Source organism: Marmota marmota, unplaced genomic scaffold (genome assembly GCF_001458135.2).
Source record: "Marmota marmota marmota unplaced genomic scaffold, marMar, whole genome shotgun sequence".
Taxonomy (NCBI): Eukaryota; Metazoa; Chordata; class Mammalia; order Rodentia; family Sciuridae; genus Marmota; species Marmota marmota.
The window spans coordinates 877,022-893,621 of record NW_026000136.1 but is presented as its reverse complement, the minus strand read 5'-3'; the positions used below and the strand labels follow the sequence as shown (position 1 = coordinate 893,621).

At 39.8% G+C, this 16,600-nt stretch overlaps 1 protein-coding gene and 1 pseudogene across 4 annotated transcripts; both read left to right on the top strand.

Moving 5' to 3' along the window:
- LOC125611172 overlaps window positions 1-5,088 on the top strand; it is a 7,130-nt pseudogene extending 2,042 nt beyond the window's left edge.
- Window positions 1-16,335, top strand: LOC107155940 (zinc finger protein 501-like). 4 transcript variants are annotated; one of them, XM_048785206.1, is made up of 5 exons: window positions 1-33; window positions 1,144-1,276; window positions 2,176-2,261; window positions 4,428-4,554; window positions 11,275-12,650. In XM_048785206.1, the coding sequence occupies exons 2-5, from the start codon at window positions 1,243-1,245 to the stop codon at window positions 12,486-12,488; spliced, it is 1,461 nt and encodes a 486-aa protein (XP_048641163.1). In that variant the 5' UTR covers window positions 1-33; window positions 1,144-1,242; the 3' UTR covers window positions 12,489-12,650. The 4 variants fall into 4 exon arrangements, with proteins under 4 accessions (XP_048641163.1, XP_015357445.1, XP_048641165.1 ...); XM_015501959.2 differs by having other exon boundaries at window positions 1,114-1,276; XM_048785207.1 differs by lacking the exon at window positions 1-33 and adding an exon at window positions 16,215-16,335 and having other exon boundaries at window positions 329-1,276; window positions 11,275-12,417.
- The last annotated feature ends 265 nt before the right edge of the window (window positions 16,336-16,600 follow it).

The window sequence follows — 16,600 nt, the reverse complement described above, 5'->3', positions numbered from 1 at the left end:
GTGGCCAGAGCGGGGCCCGGAGCAGGTCCGGGGGTAAGTGAACGCGGGGGTGCCGCCCGTCCGTGCGCGCGGCTCTAACGCTCCCGCCGTAGCCCCAGAGGCTTTTCAGGTTCCGGCCGGGGTAAAGCTGGGCCGCCCCAGCTTCCCGCCCAACCGCGGGGGCGGGGCGCGCACCTCCGGGGTCTCCATCCCGGGCGCGCGGGAATATCCGGGCTCCGCTAGGAGCTCGGGGCCCGCTGGGGCGGGGCTGCCGCTAAGGCCTCTGGGAAGTGGAGTCCGCTCTCGGAGGATTCTGGGAGCCGGCGTGTGGTGGGCGGAGCCCTCAGGCTGGCGTCGCGGGGTACCGCGAGCACCTGTCGCTGCTCTTGGACCGGAGCGGCGGCGTTCTGCACCTAGGCGGCCTGTGTCTTGCCCATCCCCCTTCTGTGCTTTGCTCTGTCAGAGTTTTGGGGTCTCCCTGTATTGGGGGGCCATTGTCAGCAGCCGTTTGGCTCTGAATGTTCAAGGAGTCCCCAGCTTGTACTTTTCAGGATCTTAAATTAAAAAGCGAGTGAGGAATCTGAAGTATAAGGATCCCATTTACTGCTTCGTGTTGGTGAATATGAAGGATGAACCAACTGTAGCGCCATAGAGTTACTGCTACCATAATGACAGGCCACCTTTTTGCTGCTTCTGTGCTTTTGAGTCTTGTAGGAGGTATTTTTGTGCTTTTTTTAAAAAAAAAAAAAATTCTTTCTTGTTTTTTGTGATGCTGGGGATAATCGAACCCAGGGCCTTCAGCGTGCTAGGCAGGTGCGCCACCATTGAGCGATACCCTTAGCTCTCATAGGCATTTCTGAAGGTTTTGGAAATAGGTGTGTGACTGAGGCTCACTGCCCTGATCCCTCCTGGTATTGTCTTGAGACTCCAGAGGATGGTTTTCCCAACCGTGGAGATTAATTTCCTCCAATAATAAAGATTCCAAGCAAAGTTGAAGTACGTATTAGGCATTAGGACTTAAATGCATAGGAACGAATTTACCGGGACTGGAGATAGAGTATCTCCCTCTGTTCCACAGGGAGCAGGAATGAGTTCTAGAGGAAGGCAAACCTGACCTCAAAAATCTCTCTGTAGAGTTTCACAGCGGAGTTGGGTGATTTACAGGAAGAAGCAGGTTATGTGTTGCTGAGAAGTCCATTTTCATCTCATCAGAAACAGTATATACTGAGAAAGAAATAGCAGGACAAGGAAGAAAAGCTGATCATGGATTATCTTACCATTGAAGTTGAGCCAACAGGTAAGAACTATGGAAATAAACATGGAGTTGAAAGTGAGAAGTGGGAGAACTACCTCTTATGCAATGAGAAGGCCCCACATGATAGAAAAGAGAAGCAGATATCTGTCAGAGAAGGCTCCAGAGTAAATATTATCACAATTAGAAATAATTAGTAGGGCTAGTCATGGTGCCTATATCTGTAATCACAGCTTCTTGGGAGGCTGAGGCAGGAAGATCACAGGTTCATGACAAGTGTAGGTAATTTAGCAAGACCTTGTCTCAAAATTTAAAAAAATGAAAAGGGGTGGGGACATAGCTCAGTAGTAGAGAGCCCCTGAGTTCAATTCCCAGTAACACACACATGCACAAAATAAATCATTGATCGTCTCCTGTAGCATGTTCTCCAGTCCCCTCCTCCTCTTTCTGCACTGCTGAACTCATCCACATCCCCTCTAAAAGCTGTAGAAGGGAGAATATTCCATCGTGTTTGCATTCATGAAAAGCACAGGTAGCACTTTTCTACCCCTGATAGGCTCTTCCAAAAAGATGATATGTTTGGGTACTGTGAGTTTAATTTTTTTTTTGGGGGTGGGGATTGAACTCTGGGGTGCTTAACCACTGAGTTCCCTCCCCAACCACTTTTTTTTTTTTTTGGCTGGTTTCACTGCTGAGGCTGGTCTTGAACTTGGGATCCTCCTACCTCAGCACCCTGAGTTGCTGGGATTACAGGTGTGCACCACCATACCTGGGAAATTTAACCTTTTTTTTTATTAAAAGACTTTCACTTTGTTGTCCTATACTATCCCAAACTGAGAATTTTTAGTTAACAAGAATAGTCTTATTATGTAATTAGCTTTTTTCTAGTGATTTTGGGAAAATGGATGTTATCTCCTTCATGGTTTGTTTGCTGTTCCTTCCAGCCATGACTACTGATGCTTCTCTAACCCCAAAACAGAGCACAGAAGAAATGGAACCTACTATTGAACTTCTTCCTGTTGAGTTCCAGGTGAATTTGAGTTTAATTTCATTTTGCTAAAATCTTGGTACAATGTGTCCTTGTTCCTTTCTTTCATGTTTCAGAGATCAAAGGAAATCCTATTTAGAGAATAGCACAAAAATAATTTTTTATTAAAAACTTGAAGCTCTGGGGAGAGCTCAGGTTGGAGGTTTGAATTTGAGTAATCTATATGGACCATGTTTAAAACTATGAAACTGTGATCATTAAGAGAATGAGTATAGAAAGAAAAGAGGCAAGATATCATGACTGACTGCTTAGCTCTCCAACACTTAGAGATCAGAAAGATGGAGGGAAGCAGCAAAGGAGACTGAGAAAATGTGACCACTGAGGTGGAGGGAAAGTATGGCATCCCGGTCACCAATTGAAAAGAGTATTGTAAGGAGGAAGGAGTGTTAAATCAGCTGTGTTAAATGCTGCTTCTCAATCAAGAAAGACAAGGCCTGGGAATTGGATTTAAAGACAGGAAGATTACTGGTGACTGCGAATGGCAATTTCATGGAATGATAGCATGGGAATGAGTTAAAAAAATAATGGAGAGAAATTAGAGCCACAGACTATATACAACTATTTTAGAGAGTTCTACTTTAAATGAAAAGAGTTGGGGTGATAATTGAAGACTAAAGCGGTGTTTGATCATTTGTGAGGGTTTTTGATACGTAGGGTTGAACTCAGGGGCACTTGACCACTGAGCCACATCCCCAGTCCTATTTTGAATTCTATTTAGAGACAGGATCTCTCTGAGTTGCTTAGTGCCTCATGATCATTTGTTCTTTAAAGATAGGAAAAATATATTATTTATAGGTACATGAAAGTAGGTGGAGAAGAAAAGATGCTTCAGGATTGAGCCCTGAGACCTCAAAATTTAGAGCCATTTTTCAAATATTACTAAATTTTTTAAAAATAAGTAATTGGGAGAGTTAGGGAAAATACTTATACATGAAGAAACTGAGACTCATTGTAACTTGCTCAGAACCATCAAGTAGTGGGTCAGAATTGAGATATGTCTCGTTCTCAATTCTGTTCCTCTAGCCAGTATAATCTATTTTTTTAAGAATTTTTTTTCATAATACCTTTATTCTACTTATTTATTTTTATGTGGTGTTGAGGATTGAACCCAGGGCCTCACATGTGCTAGGCAAATGCTCTACCACTGAGCTACAGCCCAGCCCCAGTCTAATCTGTTGAGTGACTTTTCCAGAAAGAATTCTACAGGTAAGTCTGGTTAATAAAGTACATGTATGACTATCAGCATACATAGAATTTGAATCTTAGCCAGGCTCAGTGGTGCAGGCGTGTAATCTCAGCAGCTCAGAAGGCTGAGGCAGGAGGATCACAAGTTCAAAGCCAGCCTGGGCAAAAGTGAGGCACTAAGCAACTCAGTGAGACCCTATCTCTAAACGAAATACAAAATAGGATGAGTATGTAGCTCAGTGGTTGAGTGCCCCTGAGTTCAATCTCTAGTACCTGCCCCCCACCAAAAAAAAAGAATATGAATCTTACCTTGGAACAGTAGATAATTTTCAACTTAAGTTAGTAAATTCACTCATTCAGAGAAAGTTTAACTACCAGAGCATAACTGAATGAATCTAAAAGTCATGACCCAAAATCCAGAGCAAAAAGAGGCCTGCCTGTTAGAATAGCACTACTATCTACATACATTCAAAATATCAGCTTGAATTTCTTTAAAATCTCAGAATATACTTGGGATCAGTGTAAGTTACATATTTGAGCCTTATCTCATCAACAACAGTGATTAACATTGGGTTATCATTCAGTGATTAATTTACATTAGATCATTTAGTAAAATATAAGAGGCAGAAGACTATAGTTAGGAGTATAGCTTTGGAGTCATTATTGCCTGGTCCAAATCCCAGATCTGACACTAACATCTGTAGATGATGTTAATAATAGTACTTACTATTGTATTATATGATTGTTCTTGTGAGATAGTGCAAAGGACTTAGTCCAAGTAAGTAAATTTTTATAAATCTTAGGTTTTTAGTATTATGTTTCTTAACAGACTAATATTTAGTAATTTGATAAAATTCCATTAAGGTAAAGGTTTAACCTTCAGATTGAAAAGGATTTTCTCTTCTAGATTATTTCCTCCCCTCAGGATTAACAACCCCTGATTTAATGTGCTTGATCTTCCAGGAATTGATGACAGTCAAAGATGAGGAAATGGACTTCACGCATGAAGAGCTGGAAGAGCTGAATCCTGCCCACAGGTACATGGGCATGGATATGAAGGTGGATAATTATGGAAGCCTAGTATTTTGGGGTAAGGAAATATAATTTTGTGTTGCAAACTGCTTTTTAGGACACCAGTATCTCAGCCAATTTGAGCTGCTATAACAAAATAGGATAAACTGTGTGGCTTATAAACAACAAAAGTTTACTTCTATGTTTCTGGAGGCTAGGAATTCCGGGATCAAGGTGCTAGCATGTCTGGTATTTGGACCCACTTTCTGGTTCATAGATGGTGCCTTTTCATTGTTCATATAGCAGAAGGGTCTTTCTGGGGCCTTTTTTTTTTCCCTGTTGAAGATGGAAACAATACATTTATTTTGTTTATTTATTTGTATGTGGTGCTGAGGATTGAACCCAGTGCCTCACAGGTGCAAGGCAAGCATTCTACCGCTGAGCCACAACCCCAGCCCCTAGGGCCTTTTTTTATAAGGCCTTTTAATTGTATTCCTGAGGGCTGTTCTCTCATTATATAATCATCTACCAAAGTCCTCACTTTGGAATACTATCAATGTGGGGGTTAAGATTTCAATACATGGGGCTGGAGTTGTGGCTCAGCGGTAGAGCGCTTGCCTAGCATGCATGAGGTGCTGGGTTCGATCCACAGCACCACATAAAAATAAATGAAGAAAGGTATTATGTCCAACTAAAATATTTTAAAAAAAAGATTTCAATACATGAATTTTGGGGGGATGCAAACATTCAGACTGAAAGCTTCCTCAATAATTAACAGAATATAAAATGCCATAGTTTTGCATAAGATTCAAAGACCCCCTCATCCTCTAGGGGATCTCTGACCATTCTGGGCTTCTCTCTCTCTCTCTCTCTCTCTCTCTCTCTCTCTCTCTCTCTCTTTAATATTTTTAGTTGTAGATGGATATAATACCTTTATTTATTTATTTTTATGTGGTGCTGAGGATCAAACTCAGAGCCTCATGTGTGTGAGGCAAGAGCTCTACCACTGTGCCACAACCCCAGCCCCAAAGTTTTCTCTTTTGAAAAGTAAAAGTTCTTTCTAGTGACACTGAAAAAGGACAGCTTTATTATATTGATATTAAGACTTATAGGGCTGGGGATATAGCTCAATTGGTAGAGTGCTTGCCTCTTATGCACAAAGCCCTGGGTTCAACTCCCAGCACCACACACACAACACACACACACACACACACACACACACAGAAAAGACTTGTAAAGCTACAATAATCATAATGGTATGATACTGATGAAAGCATATATATATATAATGGAACAAAATAATCCAGAAATAGACATACATATATATAGTCAATTTCTGGCAAAAGTTCAAAAGTAATTCAGTGGAGAAAGGAGAGTGTATTTTTTTATGCTTTTTATTTTTTGGTGCTGGGGATTGAACCCAGGGCCTTGTGCATGTGAAGCAAGCACTCTACCAACTGAGCTGTATCCCCAGCCTCTTTTTTATGCTTTTTTTAAAAAAATTTTTTTATTAGTACATTGTAGTTATGCATAATAGTGGGGTTCATTTTGACCCAGCCATACATGCATGGAATATAATTTGCTCCATTTCAACTCTAGAATGAAACTGATCACATTAAACTATATATACGTATGAGTATACCATAGTGAATTTCATATATATATATGGGCTGGGGTTGTGGTGCAGTGGTAGAGTGCTTGCCTAGCATGCGTAAGGCACTGGGTTCAATCCTCAGCACCATATAAATGTAAAATAAAGATATTGTGTTCACCTAAAACTTAAGAATATTTAAAAATATATATATATGTATACCATAATGAATTTCATATATATTTTTATATAAAGTTTCCATTTAAAAAACAGTAAATAAATAGGAAGATCAAGAGTTGAATAGAGGAAGGAGAACCAGGGTTTGGGAAAGAAGGAGACTCTTCTTTCCAGTTGTTCAGCTGGATATCGATTTGTAAGAAAGAAAGAGAGAGAAGGAAGGATGGAAGGAAAGAAAGAAAATAAAAATAAAAAACAAACCTTCATGGGCTGGAGATGTGGCTCAAGCAGTAGCATGCTTGCCTGGCATCTGCAGGGTGCTGAGTTTGATCCTCAACACCACATAAAAATAAAATAAAGATATTGTGTCCACCTCAAACTAAAATAAATATTTAAAAAAACCCTTCAATCCATACCTCCTACCATATTTAATAAATATAAAAACTCTACAAGAAAACTTTTAAGAATGGTCTTTGTGACTTTTTGTAAGGCAAACTTCCGTTAGCTATAACTCTAAATGCTTGGTCCAGTAAAGCCATCTGAGCCTGGCATTTGCTTTGTTGGAAAATTTCTTTTTTTTTTAATAGAGGGATTAAAAAATATTTTTAGTTGTAGATGGACACAGTAACTTTATTTTGTTTATTTAGTTTTTTTATGTGGTGCTGGGGATTAAACCCAGGGCCTCACACATGCTAGGCTCTGAGCTACAACCCCAGTACCTCCCTGCTCCCATTTTTTTTAATTGGTCCTAGGGATTGACCCCCAGGTGTGCTTAACCACTGAGCTACATCCCTAGCCCTCTTTATTTTTTTATTTTGAGAGAAGATCTAAGTTGCTTAGGGCCTCACTAAGTTGCTGAGGCTGGCATTGAAATTGTGATCCTTCTGCCTCATCCTCCCAAATTGCTAGGATTACAGGTGTACATCACCATGCCTGGCTTTATAGTTGAATTTAAGACTTGTCCTTTATCTTTGGTTTTCAGTGGTTTGAATGTGATCATCTGGGTAGGGGTGTGTGTTTCTGTGTGTGTGTGTGTTTTCATCCTACATGGGATTCTTTGAGCTTCCTTGCATCTTCAATTTGATGTCTTTCATTAGTTTAGTAAATTTCTCAGTTGCTAACTCATCAGATACTGTTTCTTCCAATTCTCCTTGTCTCATCTCTTTCTAGGATTTTAGGTACATGTATGTTAGAGCATTTGGTATTGTCCCACAGTTTTTAGGTGCTCTGTTCTGATTTACTAGTTTGTTTTTCACTCTTTTTTCTTCTTTGTATTTAGTTTGGTGATTTCTGTTGACCTATTTGCAAGTTTATTCTTTTTCTTAACTATGTCAAGTACATAGTTAGAAAGACATTCTTCATCTCTGTTACCATGTTTCTTTATTTCTGGTATTTCCATTTTACTTTTTCTTATACTTTCCATCTCTCTGCTAAAATTCCCCAACTATTCATGCATGTTGTCCACCTCTTCTGTAAGAGTATTTTATGTAACAATCATAGCAGTTTTCAGTCTCTCACAGTTCTACTCTCTGGGTAATCATTCATTCTTATCTGTTGATTTCTTCAACTATGGTGCGCTCAATCTTGAGTAGTGTTGAGAAGTGGTGCATGGAGCATGGTCGAAAGCTGATCCATGGTTGCAAGCTGATCCATACTCATATGTATACATAATTTGGTGTGATCAGTTTCATTCCAGAGTTGAAATTGAGGCTGTTACATTAGTGTAGGTGAGAGAGGATGGTGGCTGAATTGGGGTGACAATCATGGGGAGGGAGAGTTCATAATGGATCTGAGAGAGCTTTGGGAGGTATGATCCATAAAACTTGGTGATTTATATTTTGTGGTTGGTAGGATGTAGGGAAGAATCCAATGGGATTCTCAGGTCTCTGACTTTCAGCTACAACAACTTCATGGTTTTGTATTTGTATATTTAACCCTTTAGAATAGCAGAATAGCAGCTTAAGAGGCTGGGGGTGTAGCTCTATGGTAGAGTGCTTGCTTAGTGTGTGCAAGGTCCTATTTTGATCCCCATCGTCACTCACACACACATACACACACACACAGGATAGCAGCTTACACATAATGAATAGTATTTTAGTCAGTTTTTTTGATACTGTAATGAAAGGATCCAACTAGAACAACTATAGAGGAGGAAAAGTTTATTTGGGGGCTCAGAGTTTCAGAGGTCTCAATCCACAGGTAGCAGGCTCCATTCCTTGGGGCTCTAATGAGGCACAACATCATGGTGAAAGAGCGTAGTGGAAGAAAGCAGCTCACATGATGATCAGAAAGCAGAGAAAGAGAGAGAGAGAGAGAGAGAGATACATTCCACTTGCCAGATAGAAATATATTCCCCAAAGCTATGCCTCCAATGCCCACCTCCTTCAGCCACACCCCACTTGCCTTCAGTATTCACTCAATTAATCCCATCATGCGATTAATTTACTAATTGGGTTAAGGCTTTCATGACTGTCATTTCTTCTTTGAAATTTCTTGCATTGTTTCACACATGCACTTTTGGGGGACACCTCACATCCAAACCATAACAAATACCATGAGAGTGTTTAATCTAAATTTAAGTTCATATTATATGTTGAATTTCATTTATTCTGATATTCTCAATTTCTGAAACTTATGACAACATTAAGAATATATTTGCCTCAAAATCAGGTATGTTTTCATAATGGGATAAAAGAATCTTAAGAATTGCCCTCCAGAGTTGCTTCATTACTTATATTATTTGTGTCCACTTCATACGACCTATTAATACATGCTTTCTTTCTACCAGCACTGTGATAGGCCCTGGGTAATATCAGTGAACAAGAGAGGTGTTATTTCTTCCCTAACACAACTTGCCTTTTGGTGACAAAGTTTATATTCTTATATTAAAATCTTTTTGTTAACAAGAATGATGGCATTGTTATTTTCTTAGATGGGGAAATATATAGTGGAATGTATATATTTATAAGTGTATAAAGTTGAGAGAGGAGATGAATCAAGGTATAAGTAATTTTAAGTTTGTGGTACAGGTAACATTAAACTTGAGATTTTCAAATGCATACATAATATAGATAGTTGAATATATGGATGTGGGAGAGAGAGAATTAATGTGGTAATTAATTCTGGAAAAATGGATTTGGAATCATTGGTCTATAGCAGGTTATTAAAACCATGGTGTGGATAGGTCTTTAAAGTAGAGAAAGTAGGAAGAGGGGCAAGAAGAAGGGAACTGAGACTGATTGCTAAGAATTATTAACATTTAAGAAGAAGAAACACCAGGAAAAGTTCCAAAGAAGTAGCAGAGATTAGGAAGGCTGGATGCAGTGACTGCAGGAGGCCGAGGTAAGAGAATCTCAAGTTCAATACCAGCCACAGCAATTTAGTGAGACCCTGTCTCAAAATCAAAAAGAAAAAGAGCTAGGGATGTGGCTCATGGATAAAGCTGCCTTGGGTTGTTTAATGTCCAGTACTGAAAAAAAAAAAAAAAAGTTTAGGAGAAAACCCTGGAGAGCATTTATGTTTTGTTAGTCAGAATTCCATTACTGTAACACATACCTGAGATAATAAATTTATAAAGAAAAAAGATTTATTTTGATTCACAGTTTTGGAGGTTACAGTCCATGGTCAGTTGGCCCCATAGCTTTTGGGCTTGTGGCTACATAGTGCCTCGTGACAGATAGCATGTGGCTGAGCAGAACTGTTCACCTCATGACTGGGATGCAAAAGTTGAGAGAGAAAGAGGCTAGGGTCCCACAGCACCTTTGAAGGTACATACACAGTGACCTAAAACCTAACAGTAAGCCTACCTCTTAGAGTTTCCATCCCCGTAATAGTGCCAAGATGGAGAACCAAGCCTTTAACCCTTTGGCCTCTGAGGGATATTCTAGATCCAGACTGTAGCAGCATAGAATCAAGAATGTCAGGAGAGAGAGTCAGGAGAGGAGGGCTTGGCCCCAGTGTCATGTGCTGCCTAGATACCACACTACACAGGACTGAAAAGGATCCTCTGGATTTATGTACCGTAGAAATGGTTAGTGACTTCAGTGAGAGAAGTTTCAACTGAGTGGTCGGGAGAGAAGCCAGAATGCAGCAAGCACAGCAAGCTTGTGATGAAAAGAAGGTGCAGAATCTGCTTGAGAAGTTTGACTGTGACAAAAGGAAGAAAAGGAAGGAAGGAAGGAAGGGAGGGAGGAGAAGGAGACTCAAAATGATATTTACAACAGATAGAAAACAAACAAAAATTCCGTGTCTTTATAAAGGGACTTGAGAGGGCTGGGGTTGTGGCTCAGCGGTAGAGTGCTCATATAGCATGTGTGAGGCACTAGGTTCGATCCTCAGCACCTCATAAAAATAAATAAACAAAATAGAGATATTGTGTCCAACTGCAACTAAAAAATAAATATTAAAAAAAATAAAAGGACTTGAGAGCCACAGTGGCACATGTCTGTAGTCCTAGCTACTGAGGAGGCTGAGACTGGAGGATTAGTTGAGCCCAAGAGTTCAAGACCAGCCTGATAACAAAGCAAAATACCAACACACACACACACACACACACACACACACACACACCAGGTGGGGAGGGCTGAAGAGAGCTATATAAAAAGCCACATGTGCTGGTCTTCAGGTAGTATCATTTTGAGTGATTTATTTTTAAAAACCTTCAAGTCTCAACCTGTGTTGTAATCTTTCCATCCTTCCTCAGTTCTTTTATGTTAGCATCTATTCTCATTCCTCTGTTCATCCTCTTCCCTAGTTTCTATGTATAGTTTTCTATTCTGTTAGATATAGCATCCTCATCGTCTGACCTTTTATTAGTATAATGCCTTTTATTAGTCATTCAAATATGTTTTTCCCCCATATTTTTATTGGTGCATTATAATTATACATGGTAGTGGGATTCCTTGCTACACATTTATACATGTACCTGATATACATATATGTTTTTAATAAGCATCGTTTTAATTTTGCCTTAGCAGTTTTTGTTTCCTCAACACAGAAATCACACACATTTTTTATTTTTATTTATTTCAGATTCTGAATCTATGCCTGAAACTAAAGAGTTTTTTTCAAAGCAGGAAGTTTATGAAGAGGAATCACCTGAAAGGGAACTGGTAATAGAAAGACTTGAAAAGGATGATTCCTGGGGCTCCACATTGTTAGAAGCCTGGGAATGTGAACACTCATTAGAAAGGCATCCAGGAAATCTGAAGAAAGATTTAAGGCCAGTCATAATCAAACGTAAGAGAAAAACTACAGAGCATTATCATGAAATTGGGGAGAGCTCCAACCCAATTAAACATCAGAAAGTTTACCGGGCGAAAAAGCGATGGGAATGCAATGTATGTGGGAAGTGCTTCAGCTACTGCTCAGCCTTTGTCTTACATCAGAGGATTCATACTGGAGAGAAGCCCTATGAGTGTAGTGAGTGTGGAAAGGCCTTTAGCCGGAGCTCATCACTTATTCAGCACCAGAGGACTCACACTGGAGAGAAGCCTTATGAGTGCAGTGAATGTGGGAAAGCCTTCAGTCACCGGTCTGCCCTTATTCAACATCACATCATTCACACTGGAGAAAAGCCCTATGAGTGCAATGAGTGTGGGAAGGCCTTCAACCAAAGCACATACCTCATTCAGCACCACAGAATACACACTGGCGAGAAACCCTACAAGTGTAAGGAATGTGGAAAAGCTTTCAATGACACCTCTTCCCTCATTAAACATCAAAGGGTTCATACTGGAGAAAAACCCTATGACTGTAAAGAGTGTGGGAAAGCCTTCAGTGACCGGTCAGGTCTTATTCAACATCAGAGAACTCATACAGGGGAAAAGCCATATGAATGTAGTGAATGTGGAAAAGCATTTAGTTATTGCTCAGCTCTCATTCAACACCAAGGAACACACACTGGGGAGAAACCTTACAAATGTATCGAGTGTGGGAAAGCTTTCAGTGACCGGTCAGCTCTTGTGAGACATCAGAGAATTCATACTGGAGAGAGACCTTACAAATGTCAAGAATGTGAGAAAGCCTTCAGCCAGAGCTCATCCCTTACAAAGCACCTGAGAACACACACTGGAGAGAAACCATATAAATGCAACAATTGTGAGAAAGCCTTCAGCCAGAGTTCATCTCTTATTCAACACCAGAAAATTCACACAGGAGAAAAGTCCTACAAATGTAAGAAATGTGAGAAAACCTTCAGTGTCCGTTCAGCCTTCCATCAACATAAAAAAATTCATGATGGATAGAATGTACTAAATTCACAAAACATTCATTTTCTCCTGATTGTATAGATTTGTTTAAAATATTCTAGGGCATATTAAAAAACATAATGAGGCTTCTCTGGAGGCTGAGGCAGGAGGATCACGAATTTGGGGTGAGCCTCAGAAATTTAGCAAGAGACCCTGAGTCAAAATTTTAAAAAGGGATAGAGTTGTAGATTAGTGGTAGAGTGCTGTTGGGTTCAATCCTCAGTACCACAAACGAACAAAATACCAAAAAAAAAATAAAAATAACTGGCACTTTTACCACTAATAACAGTTGCTCATGTTCTGGCACCATACTTTTGAGTAAAAGCAAGAGGAAGATCAAAATTGNCCAGCACCACAAAAAAAAAAAAAAAAAAAATCAAAGAAAACAAACAAGGGCTGTGTTGCATAGTCACTAGCCCTCTTCCTTGAAATGTTGCTATGTATGGAAAAGACTAAGAAGCAGTAAATATGAATATCTATGATCTTTTTAAAGAACACTATTAGAGGAGCTGGGGATATAGCTCAGTTGGTAGAGTGCTTGCCTTGCATGTACAAGGTCCTGGGTTCAATCCCTGGCACCACACACACACACATACACACACAGCCATTAGAAAATGGAACATCTGAGCATGAGATGAATGCCATTACCTAGAAAGAGGACAGTGATTAGGTGGCAACAAGGCCAAGGTGTTTTTGGTTCAGTTGGAAGATTGTTGGTTTTGCTGAGGCAGGGGACACATGAAGTTGTGAAAAGCTGAAGATACTTCCCATTAAAATTGTGGGGCATGCCAGGCATCTGTTAACCTAGCCATTTGGGAGGCTGACACCTCAGGAAGGAAGACCATGAGTTCAAGGCCAGCCTCAGCAACTTAGCAAGGCTGTGTGTCAAAATAAAAAAGGGTTGGGAAGTAGCTTAGTTGTAGAGTGCCCCAGTACCAAAAAAAAAAGTAAATGCTGGGGATGTGGCTCAGTGGTTGAGCACTCCTGAGTTCAATTCCTGGTACCCCCCACCTCCAAAAAAAGCAGATGGAAAAATCCTTACAAAAATTTGGAAAAGTGAAATTGCATGAGAAGTTTTAAAAGATACCTGATTTCCAGCTCCAGAGATGCAAATGAAACCTGATATGGTAGTACAACCTGGGCACCAGGAATTTTTAAACTCCTCAGGTAATTCCAGTAAATAGCCAAAATTAAGAACCATTGATTTAGACTGTGCACAAGGATTAGCTGCAGCTGAACAGATAACACTCAACATAAGCTCTTAAGATTCTTTTGCCTCCTTGTTTCTGTTTTTGATTATTACATAACATCTCTGACCTGGTTTTTTGATCCCGTTACTTGGATCTTTTTTGTTCTGACTTTACACGGACTGACCTACTTGAAACTAACTTTGTTTCTGCCCCGGACTGACTATCGCCAATATGCTCCTTCAAACCTGTTTATAGCCCTCAACCACATCTGTGTATCAAATTGGGCTTGCTACACATGATCTAGTGGTGGCAAATGTTAACCATGAAGAACAGCTTAGAGGGAGACCTACAAACTAGAAATCAGTAAAGAAGACAAAGTGACTGGAAGGGACTTTTGGAGTTAAAAATTTGATTCCAGCTACATAGTTTTTGTTGTAGCATTCCATGAAATTATAATAAAATTTAGTTGTGTACACAAATGAATATAGGATTTCAAGGAAGGCATGTGGTAGGAAGGGCAAATCAAGAAAACAATGGAGCTAGACATGATGGTGCATGCCTGTAATCCCTGTGGCTAGGGAGGATTGCAAGTTCAAAGCCAGCCTTAGCAACTTAGGGAGACCCTAAACAACTGAGTGAGAACTTCTCTCTAAATAAAATACAAAATAGGGCCTGGGATGTGGCTCAGTGGTTGAGTACCCCTGAGTTCAATCCCCAGTACGAAAAAAATGAGAAGAAAAAAATGAAAAAGGTCAACATCTATTTTTATAATCTTACAGGAATGAGCAAAATCTTACTTCAAATTGATTTACTCACGCAGCTGCTCTGCTAGACACGGGGGAGTGGAGTAATTTTTTTTTTTTTTTTTTTTTTTTTTTTCGTGGCNAAAAAAAAAAAAAAAAAAATCAAGCCATAACAGTATAAGAGCAGACCCTGGAGTCCATAGACCTTAGTAAACCATGATGGTTCTATAACTTATATAGTTAGCATCATAATACTGTCAATTTAGGTAATAGATGGAAGTGTGTGTTTTGAAGGAGAATGATGAAATCCAGTACAGTGTAGATAGTGACGTGAGTATTAAAGAATTATCTCAATTGAAAAAGTTCTAATTTGGTAGAAGCCTCAAGGTAGGTGTGGAGGGTAACCTTAGTATTCTTCCACTGAAGCCCTTGGGGTGATTTTTATCTGTCCTAGATTATTTCATCATGTTTATTTTCCCTTAGATCCTCAAAGATTCAGCTTGCTTTCCTTTTTTAAAATTTGTTCTAATTAGTTATTCATGACAGTAGAATGCATTTTGATGCATCATATGTATATGGAGCATAATTTCTCATTCTTCTGGTTGTACATGATGCAGAATCACATAGGTCATGTAGTCATATGTTGCTTTTCTTTATACAGCCATCTTCTGGGAAGGTTTCCTTCATCCATTGGAGTAGAATGATACCACCTTAGCTCCTCTACTCTCTTTGCTAACTGATTGTCAAAATAACTATGCAGGCCCCTTTTAAGTTTTATGGCTAAGTGGGAAAACAGTGTATGTTTTGTTTTATTTTGGGTACTGGAGACTGAACACAAGGGTGCTCAACCACTGAGCCACATCCCCAGCCTTTTTTACATTTTACTTAGAGACAGGGTCCCACTAAGTTGCTCAGGGCCTAGCTAAGTTGCTGAGGCAGTCTTTGAACTCATGATCTTCTGCTTTAGCCTTCTGAGTTGCTGGGATTATAGGCATGTGCCACTGTACCCGTCTTGTTAGTTTGTTTTAACAGTATCTTAGGTTCTTTAATGTACATGGTAATATGGCTCAAAATTGCAAAGAGCTTGGGGTTCCTATCATGAGGCCTGGACTAAACTGAGATCGACTCCAGAATGGACTGGTGGGATTCTCAGCTTCTGAGAGAAGTGCAAAAAGGGAAGCAAAATTGTTTAGCAGATGTTGTGCATTGCCTGGAAATGTCAGTTGCCTTTTTTAAAAAAATTTATTCTTTAGTACTTCAGACTAAACCCAGAGCCACTCCACCACTGAGCTACATCTTTAGCCTTTTTTATTTTGAGACAAGGTCTCACTGAATTGCTGAGGCTGGCCTCAGGCTTGCAATCCTCCTGTCCCAGCCTCCTGAGTTGCTGGAATTACAGGTGTACACCAGCACACCTGTCTGTCTCTCTTTTTTCTTTTCGTGGTACTGGAGAACCCAGGGGTGCTCCATCACTGAACCACATTCCCAGCCCGTTTTGATTTTTATTTTGAGATAGGGTTTCATTAAATTGCCCAGTTTGGCCTTTAACTCATGATCTTCTTCCTTCAGCCTTGTGAGCTGCTGGGAGTATGGGTGTTTGCCACTATGCCTGACTTGTCAGCTGCCTTTCTATACTCATTTAAAATGTCTTCATATGCCAAGAATGTTCACATTCTCTAAAAGGGGAAGTTACAGCTCCAAGGGTTCTACAGTTCACATAAGATTGCATAGCTAGTAAATGACAAGATAAGATTGGCTCCCAGGCTTGACTCTTCTCATTCCCTTTGCAGGATGGATTATCTGGCTTCCCCGATTATGCCCAGAGCTACCTCCATGCCATGGAAGCCCCTAGCTGGCAAAGATATTGATAACTTCTGATCAGGACCATGAAAATTATTATATTATATTATATTATATTATATTATATTATATTATATTATAGGTGACAGAATTTAAGTATCAATTGGTCAAGGCTAAGAAAACAACCTGAGCAAATATAAACACCAGAAATAGAAATTGAAAAACCAAGCGTAGTTTATCTAGAGGCAAAGCAAATGGAATGTCAGTGTCTATGTCAATGGAATGTGGACCTCATAGTCTTAGAAGAAATCTCTGCTTGGAATATAAGGGCAACAACAGAAGATAAATGCCAGATTGAGGCAGATTTGGCCTTTGA